General features: G+C 49.0%; 1 protein-coding gene across 2 annotated transcripts in view; it reads right to left on the reverse strand.

Annotated features, from left to right (window-relative positions):
* Positions 1 to 6,850: 6,850 nt before the first annotated feature.
* Positions 6,851 to 12,702, reverse strand: part of GATAD2B (GATA zinc finger domain containing 2B) — a 97,592-nt gene continuing 91,740 nt past the window's right edge. Inside the window, exon 11 of one of the 2 annotated variants that reach the window (XM_004474961.4) lies at positions 6,851 to 12,566. In XM_004474961.4, coding sequence (XP_004475018.1) covers positions 12,433 to 12,566 — 134 coding nt within the window. In that variant the 3' untranslated portion in view covers positions 6,851 to 12,432. The remainder of the gene's footprint in view (positions 12,567 to 12,702) is intronic. The other variant, XM_071207451.1, reaches the window with a different exon arrangement.

Consider the following 12,702-nt stretch of genomic DNA (forward strand, 5'->3'; position numbering starts at 1 on the left):
ACTCTTCCCCAGGTAAAGAGGCCGGAGACCAAGGTCCCAAACCATTCACTCCAAAAGCACTCATGCAGCACATACTCTGGGGCAGGTACCAGGGAGATAGAATTTCCTAGACTTTGACAGTGGAGAGAGGGGGATGCTCTTTGTTAGCTATCCAGTGCTACCAACATTCATGTTTGAATGTCAGCTCTGCCGGATCCTGTGACATTGGGCAAGTTACCGAACCTCTCTGACACTTGGTTTTCTCCTCTGTAAACTGGAGGAAATAAAAGTATTTCGCTCACAGGGCTGTAAGTGAGAATGAAATGAGACAAAGTGTGCAGGGCTCAAGGCACAATGCCTGGCACAGGGTGGTGGTCAGCCGGCAATGGCTGAGTGCTATTTCATGGTCCAGACTCCACCCCACCAAATAGTCTGACTAGGTGCGACAGTCTCCCCTGCCAAGGCCAGGACATTCCAACTAGTCCACAGCCTGTACTGGAGCTTGTACAAGGAAAACTGAGGAGTGCCTGGCCCAAAGGAGGCCCTCACTGTATAAACGCTGAATGGATGAATGAACAAATGAAATAAATACTATTCTAAACTTTGAGAAATATTTAAAGATGTGTAAGATTTCATACTAGCCCTTGAGAAACTTTCATTTTAAAGGTAAAAATTTTGTCTAACTTTTTAATAAAGGACATTTATAATGAAAGGGTTAAAATAAAGTCTCATAAAATACAAGCTGGCAAAAACGAGTGTGACTGGATAAAGGAAAACAAGGATCTGTTTGCCCGTGTGGTTCACAATCATGTTCCAAGTGTGAGAACATGGAAACACTTTGTGGGTGGCTTAGGGATGAGAGCTAGGCCTCTGTCCCCACCTGCCACCCAGGGGAGATGGAGCCAGTCAATGTTTTGATGCAGCTGCAGGCCACCCACGGGCACATGTTTATACTTTCTCCCCCCTCCTCACCACCTCACAGTCAGTTTACCTTGAGCTTGCTCAGTCTGCCAAAGTTTAGCCCTAATAGTTAACTGCCACGGGGCCTTGGGCCTGTCATTTTCTCTATCTGTAAAACGGGGATAAGATAGCAGCTGCTGAAAGCATTCCAAAGGTACGGTTGCACTGAGCTAGAAGGAGACGCTACAAGGTGCTTTGCGTGTATTGAGGGGTAGGTTCTTGTTTCCTGAACGCTGCCTGTTTCCAACGTTCAGCGGGACCCCCACAGCTGCGGCAGGAGCCAGAGATCCTGTCCAGGTCTCAGAACCTGACGCTCACGGCACACCAGTGCTCGAGTGCATCGCCACCGACCACCCACCGGTGGCCACTTGTCTCCTGGAGCCGCCTGGGTTAGCAGCCACCTTGCCCCACCCTGTCCCGTCCCTGAGAGCTCACCACCCCGTCACCCTTTCTCAGTCTTGGTCCCTCATGCCTTCCTGTCTTTCTGCAGACAGCCGCTCCATCGGTGTGGAGGGCATCCAAGTCCTGGGCACCAGGAAACTCATCATCTCCAATGTGTCGGTCCAACACTCCAATGTGTCGGTCCAACACTCGGGCGTCTACGTGTGTGCCAACTGGCTGGGCACCCGCGTCCGGCGCATGGCGCAGGGTGTCCTGCTTGTGCAGGGTGAGCCCCTAGGGCTGGGTGGGCTGTGGGAACTGTTTGTCCACCCCAGATGAGGCAGTCACGCCAGGAAGATTGGGGAGGCACAGGGTCTCCCTCTTCTCCCTGGGAGCAAAGCCGGCCTCCCCTAGTGGCACCTGCTGGGAACTGCTGACTTCACCGGCCTGGAGGGGAGGAATCCTGGGGCACCTCATCTCCCTGGCTGGGAACCAGGACAGGGAGGGGATACAGGCCAGACAGGCAAGAGGCCCTGCCTCATGGTGTTTTTCATCCCACCGTTGCCTGCCCAGCTCCCCCCGAGTTTGTTCAGTGGCCACAGTCCTTGTCTAAGCCCCCAGGCAGCAGTGCCATCTTCACCTGCATGGCCCAGGGTGTCCCTGAGCCATGTCTGGTCTGGTTGAATGGGAAGGTACTGAGCCCTGGGGATAACATACGGCTGACTGACAACAACAGGTACTCTTGTACCCCTTTCCATGACTGTCAGTGGGATATAGCCCCACCCAATCCCAGACATCCACCTGCACCTACACATATATAGACTCTCTCTACCTAAACCTGCTCCAAAGCTCACCATTCACACACAAACCCCAGCAAGTTACCTTCCACATCTACAGGAGGCTGTTGGGCCTGCTCTCCTCTAGGTAATACCCAAACATTTCTCTGCCCCTAGGCAAGCCAGTGGGGCTCTCAGATAGTCTCCTCCCATAGGGCAGGAGGTTTGGGGTCATGGCAGGAAGGGGGAGCCTCAGCAGCTGTCTTTCCCCAGCACACTGATACTGGCCCCAGGCTCAGCTGAGGATGAGACCATCTACCAATACGTGGCAGAGAAGAGTGCTGGCTCCAACCAGGCCAGTGCCCGCCTAGCTGTGACAGAGCCGAGAGCCACTCTCTGCCCTCAGGGGCCTGGAGGCTAAGGCCCTCTCCACTTCTGCTATCTGAGTGTCCTGGGAGCCACCTCACTCCAGTGGCGACATCATTGGCTACATGCTCCATCTCTGGCCTATGGGAGGTAGATGAGTGGACAAATGTTTGAGCTCAGGGCTTGGGCTGGGGGCCAGGAGTTCCTGGCTCCAGCCTGCCCCTGCCCCTGCCCCTGTCCCTTCCTAATGGTGTCCCTGGGTAAAACTCACTTTCTGGGCCCCTTTCTCCTTGGTGATCCCAGGGCTCCTCTGAACTCTTCAGGCCTCTGGTCTGTGGCTCTCTGGACTGTTTGCATCTGCATGGGTTCTTTTGAACTTGGCATTCAAGGCCCCTTTCTCATCCTAGCTCTGGAGGCCTAACCCAGCTAGGCACCAGAAGGGGCTTTGTCCCCACTTTGTGCAGGTGGAGGGATGTGGCTAAAGAAGGATGCAGAGATGCCAAACTACTCTCCTTCCCCCAGAGCCAGCCTGCCCAGAGCTCCAGGAGGCCGTGAGCAAAGGCACCTTTGAGCATATCTTCTCGAACCTCAAGACTTCCATGGCCTACTCCATTCACTTGAGAGCATACTTAGCAGAGGGCACCAGCCAAGACTCCGCCCCCATCCACACGTCCACCATGGGTAGCAGTGAGTGACAGCTCTTCAGCCCTGTAGAGTGCCTAGCCTCAGGAAGACAGGGATTGCCACCCAGGCTATTGGTTTTCCTCTGAAGCCCCTACAGCCCTGGACTTCTCCATCAGAGTGCTCAATGCTACCTCTGTACAGGCCTCCTGGGAGCTGCCACCCAGCTGGGACCCATCCAAGGTTTCAAACTCTTTCACCGCAAGCTGCCAGCTGCCCATTTTGAGGGGTCCCTGCTCTTGGCTAGCAGTGTAAACTCCTTCCTCTACACAGACCTAGGTGAGGCCCTAAACCTTCTTGAGCAACCCCTGGGACTCCAGGAACTGATCTTCTTGCCCAGAAAGGCCTGTCCTCTTCATGTTCCCCTGCTCCCTGCAGAGTCAGCTGCCCTCTATGAGATCAAACTCCAGGCATTCAACAGCAATGGGGATGGTAACAGCAGTGCCCACTTTGTCTCTCTGCGTGATATGCCCTTGGTCACCTCTGGTGAGTGGGGTCCAAGAGGAGGTAGCAGATCTGGGATCAGGGCAGGCCACTCCAATAGGATCTATGGCTGCCTGACATCAGACCCTCCAGTCTTCAGGGAAGAGGATGGGCTAGGCTTTGCCTCCCTCCCTGGTCCTCTGACAGATGGCATTGTATCCACAGAGTCCAAGGCTGGGTGCTCTTGCAGCCAGGATGACAGCCGTTCACTGCCTGGGGTTGTGATGGGCATCCATATGGGCCTGGCGGCCCTCATCATTTGCCTCCTCTGCATCTTCCTGGGCTGGAGATATAGGTAAGGGTAATGGTGACTAATTAGGAAAACTATTGGGAAGAGTCTGCATCACTGTGGCCTAGGACCTCAGGCAGCAGGAAAGAGCCCTTATCCATCATGAATTCCACTCTTCCACTCTTTCATTTTATAAATAAGAACACTGAGGAAGAGAGAGGGAGCCAGTTCCTCTCAGAGCTGGTGGTACCAGGAGTGGGAGGAGGCCCTGGGGGCCACATGAAGCAGAGCAGAGGAGAGCAGAAAGGACTGGACCCCAAGGTAGAAGATGGAGTGGGCAGAAGTAGGCCAGAGCCAGCTCCCCTGCAATCCGGCAGCAGCATAAGGAAGGGGCCTATCTTCTTCAGCCCTGGGAAGTATGGAACAGGCTGAAGGGCTGAGACAGCTGCTAAACTGAGTGCTGACCTTTCCTATCTGGGGAGCCTCTGCTGCAGATAGGGGCCCCGAGAGTGCTGGGCTGTTCCTCAGCCTGCCTTGGACAGAGTTGGGGGCCAACAAGGCCAGACTCAAGAGTGGAGGGAAGCAAGGGGAGAAGATTGAACTCATCACCCAGATGAGGGTATGAAAATGAAGGGAATTGATGGGGAAAGCTGGTGGGCTTGAAGCCTTGGGACAGAGGCCTGACCACTGCCTTCCCCCTCAGGTGACTGTGGAACAGCTGCCCTTAGTGTAGGGCCCTCCAAAAGCTGGCTCCCTCCCAGAAGCCACCAACTCCAGAGCCATTGGAGTCTACCTCACCTGTTCCTGTCACCCTGGAGTCAGGAAAAAATAAAGGTCTTTCAGCCTCTGTCTAGGGAAGGGCAGGCTAAGCCACATGTGGAGAGAAGAGGGTGTGTTTCCTCTATCCCTCCTTCACCACCAGCCCCCGCCAATACCAAATGACAGCAAACTAAACCAAGCTTAGTTGGGAGGTACCCCTAACCCAGTTACACATGCCTCATAACCCGATCTAATATATCCACCTCATGGTCCAAATATGTATGTAACTTCCCAAAGATGTATAGCTTTAAGGGTTCTACCCAAAGCAGGGAGGCAGGGCAAAGGGCTCTGTGATCATCTCCATTGTCCAAGCAGAACCCCTCTAGTCTGAAATCTCCGTTTCTCTCTCCTTACGCCCAAGCTAAGGTCTGACCTGGGGAAAGGCAATCTGCATTCCTTGTGGTCTGTGTGGGGTAGGTGGGCAAAAGGGGTGCTGAGTTCCTTGTCCCAACACTGGGACAAGCTTAGTCCTGAACATCTAAGCTCACATGAGCTGCTTATCTGAGCAACTGAATACTCATTTTCCCCCTCCCCCGATTCAAAACATTAGTCCCTCTTAAGGGTGCATCCCCTCCCGTTGATTTATATTTTTCAAAGCAGGTTTTAGTATTACTTGAGACTGGGTTTTCGTAGCCTCAATTCCCTTGCAGAATAAGGACAGAGGCTGTGGAGCACTCTGCCCATCTACAGAACTCCCCCACCCCCACCAGCCAAGCTCTAGGTGTCCAAAGAGGGCCTCCGCCAGTCTATGGCACCAAGGACCCACAGACCCCTTCATCCAGCAGTTATCACAACCTAAAGCCAAAGCTCCAGGCTCTCGATTATTTTATCTATCCCTCGAGGATTGTCTGGTATTGTGCCAAAAGGGGGGAGGACTTTGTGGGAGGGAATATCCAGGGTTTTAGGGGACCCAAACTTGGTTTTTTCTGGGCTCTTGTAGAGCAAAGATAGTACCAATGACAAGATTCCAGCAAAGCTGGACCCACCTCCTCCACGACTGCTCCCTCTGTTCAAGGGGCAAAGTAGCTTTTAACTATGAAATGTGACAGGAGGCTAAGAACAGCCCCAAACATCAATTGCTTGTGGAAATGACTGCCTCTCTTTTAGGATGACATCCTTTCCTTTAGGTGGGCCTAAAGTACTTTGTTGAAAATAAAAAACCAAAATGGAAAAAATACGTTACGATCTGGTTAATGCTCTGGGTTGAAAGGAAAACTTGGCGGACTGAGGCAATGAGGTGGAGACAGCCCAACTCTGTATTCCGATTGTTGAGGAACTATATTCTACAATTTGCCAAGAAAAGTGGTGAGTACCCATATTGTTATAAGGCCCCCAGATGCAGAAACCAGAATGTTACAAAGGATTTAGTTATTGTAGACTAGAGCAGTGTGATAGGAAGGGCCAAGGACAGGTAAGAATGGCCTATCCCTACGGCAGAATGGAGACCCATCCTTCTGGATTAAATGCTAACCCCTGGGGCTCCAGGACATCACAGCACCACTTTGTGAACCAGCTGGCCCACGACAGTTCCTGCTCTCCTCCCTGCTGAATGCTGAGTGGAGTCAAAGCCATGCCCATCCAAAGGGGACTTCTAGGTGGGAGTGGATCTCCCCACCCCCTTCTGCCATCATCCACATGGCAGCAGCCCCAAAGCCAGTGCATGATGGACAGGGGCCCCCAACCCCCAGCTTCCTGACTGGTGACCACCAATCCCTCTGTCACTGCCTCTCAAGCACCCCAGCCTTTGTCAGGATCCCACAACTCTCAGAACTGTGTGGGGTTTTCCCGAGTCCTGGTGGGGGCCATGATTTCACAGAAGACACCTCCCCTGCACACATACCCACACACCTCATTTTTGTTTTCTGGGGAAGAAGGGTCACCTACAATGAGAATGAGGAAGTCTGACAAAGATCATAAAACAATAAGTTAAAAAAAAATGCTAACCCCTTCCCCTGATACCTTCAGAACTTGAAACACCAGGTAACTAAGATTAGTGGTGGACTCCCAAACACTGACTTCAGCCAGAGGTGGAGAGGAAAAGAATACAGAAGCAGAGAAGGGTTTTTTAATAATCATCACATGGCTGGGCTACAGGGAGTTCAAGCCATAGCTTGTCTTCTGGTTACCCCTAAAATTCTCCCACCCCACCATGACTAAAGCACAAGCCACAGGACAGTTTAGAAACCATTCCTTTCTTTATTAAACATAGCTTGCAAGTGATAAATATTACAAAGTTTTTTTTTTTCTTTTAATCCTTTCTCCAAAAATTAGCTTATTATTTGAATCTGTCACTGCTGAAATGCTCAGCAGCATCTGAAACAGATGGGAGTGTATTTGCCTTTTTGAAAACCAGTTTCTATTGGTCTTAGTTTTTTTTTCATTTTATTTCCCAAACACAATGCAGAAAATTAGAATGAGTTGGAAAAAAAAAAAAAAAAAAAAAGGAAACTTAAAAGAGTTGTGCAAAAGGGTCTTGTTCCCCTCCCGCCCACCCCTTCCAGGGGAGGCCATTCCCCATCCCACCTCCCTGCTCCCCACCCCCACCCCCAACCTATCCTTCACCAGGGCCCACCCATCATCCTGTATTCCTCTGGGCTTTACCAGCCAAGAACCTAAAGAGAGTGGGAGTACTCAGGCCAGGCTGTAGGGAAATTGGGCCTTTGAAGGAAGAAGACAGACCGAAATAGCAGCCTTTAGGGTATCAGATAAGATCTGAGAGGAGACAAAATGTGGATGGTATCTAAGCTCTCCTATTTCTTCACCAAGAAGATAGGGAAAAATTCTGGATCCTATAGATCATAAAGGGAGTACTAGACCACCAACTAGGGGCATTCACTGATTACTCTCAAGGGTGCTGTGGTTGGTTCTGAGATGGGGCTTGGGGCACAGCCCCTGACAATGGAGGTATGGAGGTCTAGGGACAAAGATGTTACTGGTCTAACTGTGATGTCCTAGATAACTCTGCTGCCTTCAACAAACCAAGGGTTAAGAGTAAGGGACCAGCAACTCTCCAAGGGCATTATCACATATATCATCACCTCAACACTAGTCACTTTGGTTTCCTCCCTGGTTTTTCAGTCAAACACTTCCCTCACCTCAAGAGTTTTTCTGTTGTTTGGTAAGTGGGGAAGGAAGCATAAAATAGAATTTTGAACTTGGTGGTCAGATGGTCAGGCCTTTACTCAAAAGATAAGGAAACTGAATCTCAAGAAAATTAACTGTGCCAGAAGTCATACAGCAGGTTAGTGAGGAAGCTTAGGACTAGATCTCAGGTCTCCTGACTGTGCCACCCTCCCCAATCCCCTTTGTGTTGGTGGTTCGCTCCATGCTCCAGTCTTTGACTAGGAGCCCTCTTTCACAGTAGCCCAGACTCACCTCATTTCACAGTCTAAAACTGTACTCTCACTAGGTGAGACCTCTTTAGGATGACTTACTAAAATACTTTCTTTCTGAAGTCCCCATGACAAGCAACCCTCAAAGGCCCATTAGACTAGATTCTTTCTTTTCTGGGGGTGGGGGTGGGAGAAATCCCTTGCATAAGAAAGTTTGACACTGAATTTTGTTATATAGGTATATTGTATATATGCTGATGCAATCAGACGAAAAAAAAAACAGTGCAAATACAATTACAATTCATAATACTTGGTTTCGATGCCCCCGGGAACTGCCCCATTCCTCGGCTACCTCCCAACCCCCAGCACTTCCCCACAGTATCAACCTAATGCTGGGGGATAGAGAGGATGGGCAGGTTAGGGTAGGGAGTGGGCTCTGCCAAGGCAGTGCTGGTGACCCGGAGGAACTACTCCAGGGTGGGGAGGCAAGGCACAAATTAGGGGTGAGTGGTGGGGGAGGTGGCATCTCTAAGGAGGGATGGGGTTGGAGCAGCTGCCAGTCTCAGTGTGCTGGGCCCTGCCCACTCCCCTACCCACCCTCCGCAGCCCTGCCTCCTTATCCCCTCCCCTTCCCCAGAAACCCTTTTGCACGGATCATACACAAACGGGCACATTACAAAATGACATAACACAGTTTCACAATATCCATGGCTAGGGCTTTTTTTTTTTCTCTTTTTCAGGTTTTTTTTTTCTACACAATGTACAATTCCTTTTAAATGGATCAAGAAATAGCTTATATACACGAATGAGTCCTTGTTATAACATCTCGGCAGCAAATATCATAAGCTAATGAAGGTCTTGTTGGAGGGGAAGGGAACCTAGGACTGGGGAGGGGGTAGGGGATGGGGGGGTTGGAGAGAAGGGTTATGCCTTCTGGAGGAATGAGGAGAAAAGGGCAGTGGTTGGGGAGGAGGAATAAAAAGTAAAATATCAAGAAGCATCTTTACAAAGCAGTTCTACAGCTAATTCCTTTTAAAGGGGAAAGGAAAGGTAACCAAAGCAGGAAAACATTTATCTCTGTGTCTTTAAAAAAAAATCTACCATACATATATCCAAAAATATGGAAAAAATACTTATTTCAGGGATGGAGGGAGTCCAGATGCTGTGGTCAAAAGATAAAATAAAACTGAAAAAATAAGGACCTCTGTCCCCCAGTTTTACTCAAGCCCTACTGCTAATTCACCCATTTTAGGCTTCTAGGGAGTAGAACATCATCCCTAAACTACTACTTTAAGAGCCTTTGGGGATGGAGGAAGCCAGGCAGAACCTGTAGGATCCTCACTTGATTATTACCCTGAGCTTCATTCAGAGCTCCAGGGGTTAAAGGCTGACTCTCAGAACACAGAAGACAGGGTCTTTCCTCCTGTCCTTAGGACACTGGGTGTAGTGTCCACAAGGCCCAGACCTGGGGTGGACAGTAGCAATAGATTTGGAGGGACAAGGCAATCAGTGATGAAAAAGAAGAAAATCAAGGAAAATGGGGGAGAGGGAGGGAAGAGACGAGATGGAAGGCTAATACTTTACCATGATTAGGGAGACCTCACCCCCATCATTACTCCCTGGGATGGGCATGAAAATGGGGGTGAAAAGAGGGTAAGAAATCAAACCTCAGTGATTGAGTGAAGGGTCACGGAGCTATACTAGTCAACAAGCAGCTTCTATGTAATTGACCATGAGGGGATAAATCGAGGAAGATTCCGCCCTCTCCCCCGCACCCCCTCCCCCAACTGCCTTAGCACCTAAGCAGGCACTCGACTACAGACTTTTCTTCCCCCATCATTCTCCATTTCTATATATCTTACTTCCAAAGTCCATTCAAAGGTGGCCTGGCTCCCAGGGAAAGGAATCAGCTCAGGGTAGAGAAAGCCCCCAGTCAGAAGGTATTGCACATTCTCTGTTCCTTACTTTTAATCTCAACTGACAAACTTGGGCACCTCGTACCTCTGAGCACCTCTGAGCTGGGGGAGAGGGAGACATAACAGAAATGGCACTTCATTATGGGGGGTAAGAGGCTAGACAGACATGCCACAAGGCTAGATGACTGGTAAGAAAAACATTAAAAACAAAACAGAAAAGCTTCCAATTTTGTGGAAGAGAAAAAAGCAAAACCAAACGATTTATCCAGTGCTTTCAAAGCACAGAGGGCAAAGAAAAGATGTAAGAATATATCTTTTTATATATATATATATATGATTTTAAAATAATCCCAGACTCAGTTCCATTAACCCCCCTCCCTCCCCCACAACTTACAGTCAAGGGGTACCACATTCCCCAGAAAAATACTCAAACAACCCCATCACTACTTGTTACTAGCATCTAGCTTCCAGATCATTTCACCACTGGGGGAGCCCAGACACAGGCTGCATCTCTGCTCCTTTATTAAGTGCTCAATGAATTTGGGGGAAGGGAAGAAAAAGCTGAGAAAGCCCGTAGGGCCAGTATAATCACCCCAGTGGCACTGGGGTGTTGGGAATAGAGGCCAGAGTGGGGGAAACTAAGCCTGATTCTTGCTCCTTCTCCCACCCCACCCTCAAACTTTATGGGGAAGATGTGCAGTTTGTCTGTGTGTTACTTTTAAAAGTGCCTTCTTACTTTAAAAAAAACTAATTTTTAAAAGTAAAAATGAGGGAACTTCCCCAGGTGGCTTCCAAGGGCAAATATTAAAACTCCTCCTCATACCTCTCTGCTGGAGTATCCTATCAGCAGACTCTGGCAGCTTCTGGAGCTAGAGAGGCGGGTATGTGTACATAATAAGGAAAGCAGAAACCCTTACCCTAAGGGGCTTCCCTTACCTCAAAAACAGCCTGCTCCTCCCCACTTCAAAAGGGATGCTAACCTCCCCAACTCCCAGAACAGCATCATTGCACAATTCATTTCATTCTCTACCTTAGTAGCACTTAAGGAAAAAAAGCAAACCAAAACAAAACCAAAGGAAAAAAAAAGGCAAAAATAGAATTCTGGGGAAAACAACAACAACAAAATAAAATCACCACCACCCAACCACAAAACTTATTTTTATAGCACAGATCGCACAGGCCTAAAGTTGGTTTTGACATAAACTCTCTAGCTTTGAGCAGCTGGTTCTGCAGTAAGTGGAGCACGATCAGGGCAAGTACTACAATATGATTTGGTATCCTCACCCTTATTTCCTGGCACTGAGAGGGTAAAGGAGATAGACAAAGGTGAAAATTCTAACTGTTGGGAGAGAAACCCCTTCCTCCAAGTCTATGTCCCCCTTTGCCATTTTATTCATTCATACCCCCATTCCAACTTCTAGGACACTCAGCAAACTCAGCCTGCGAACAGTCATGGCTGTAGCCATTCTTCTATACTAAAGATGGGGTTGTGGTTAGAGGGTACAGATAAGGATTTTTTAAAAAGGGGGTGGGATGGGGGAGAATTTTAAAAGAAAGTAAGATGAAATAAATTTGGGATTGTTGGCCTAGAATAGAATTCTGTGTCCCCACTGGGACCAGAAGACCAATTTCCTTCCCCCAGCATCCAGAAGGCCAGGACCTACTCTTGCTCTCAGTGCCCCTGGCTCAACATTATGTTCATCATTGTAGCTCTTCCTCCTTCTCCATGGGTAAACTCCAGGGTGGTTGAGTTTTAAAGCTTCTCCCTCCAGGCTCTTCCCCCTCATTCTTAGAGCCCAACTTTAATACTAACCACTACCTCCCAAATTTTCCAGTCCAGAAACACCCACAGCTGGGTGCTATTCCTCCTTGTTTGATGCCACCACCTCCTTCCCCACCCTGGGTTAAGTGCATTAAAAACTTCTGCCCCTAAGAGTCCCAGTCATGTCCTACTTTGGCAGTTGGGGACCCTACTGCAATGCTCCTATTATTTAACTGAACGTCATCTGTGTTTAAAACAGAGGTAGAGAAAGAGAAAGAGAGAGAGAGAGAAAGAGAGAGAGAGAGAGAGAGAGAGGAAGAAAGGAAGAAAGCAATAAAAAGGTTTAACCGTCCATTGAACAAAGGGAGAACACACAACATCATTAAAAATGATAATAATAATTATAGCATAAGAACAAACTTTAGAAACACACATCAGAGGGCACAGATTCTCCCCAGGACCTCACTCTGACCTCTATCAGAGATGAAGAGTCACCTAACCATTAAAGAAAACTGAAGAGAGAAGACGGAGCAGCAGAAAAACAGATCGCAGCAGTGCGAAATAAAGGGGAAGTGGCAGGGTGCATGTGTTTTCTTGTTGATTTCTATTTTGTGTCTTCTGTTTTTCTGTTTTGTTTTCCGTGTATGGTAGGCACCAGTACAGGCACTGCATGCGATGGAAATTGGGGGCAATGGGAGAGGAAAGGGGTATAGGATTCAAGGTTAGGGCAGGACATGTGGAACAGGCGTTATTTTTGTCCACTGATGGACTGCGATATAGACCGGGGAGGGATCATGTCTAAAAGGTATTCCCGCTGCCGGTCTGCCAAACTGGGGGCTTTGTGTCCTCCGATGCCGGTGTTCAAGTATGCAATGTTGACACCTAGACCCAGGAGACAAAAGTAGAGGTAGGTATTAACAAAGGAAATAACTCCCTCCTGTGGTATCCTGGAGCTGCAGAGTTGGAGACCGGGAGAAAAGATTAGAAGTTGCCTGTACTTGTCCAGACTCAAATAGTT

The sequence above is a fragment of the Dasypus novemcinctus genome, chromosome 13 (assembly GCF_030445035.2).
Source record: "Dasypus novemcinctus isolate mDasNov1 chromosome 13, mDasNov1.1.hap2, whole genome shotgun sequence".
Taxonomy (NCBI): Eukaryota; Metazoa; Chordata; class Mammalia; order Cingulata; family Dasypodidae; genus Dasypus; species Dasypus novemcinctus.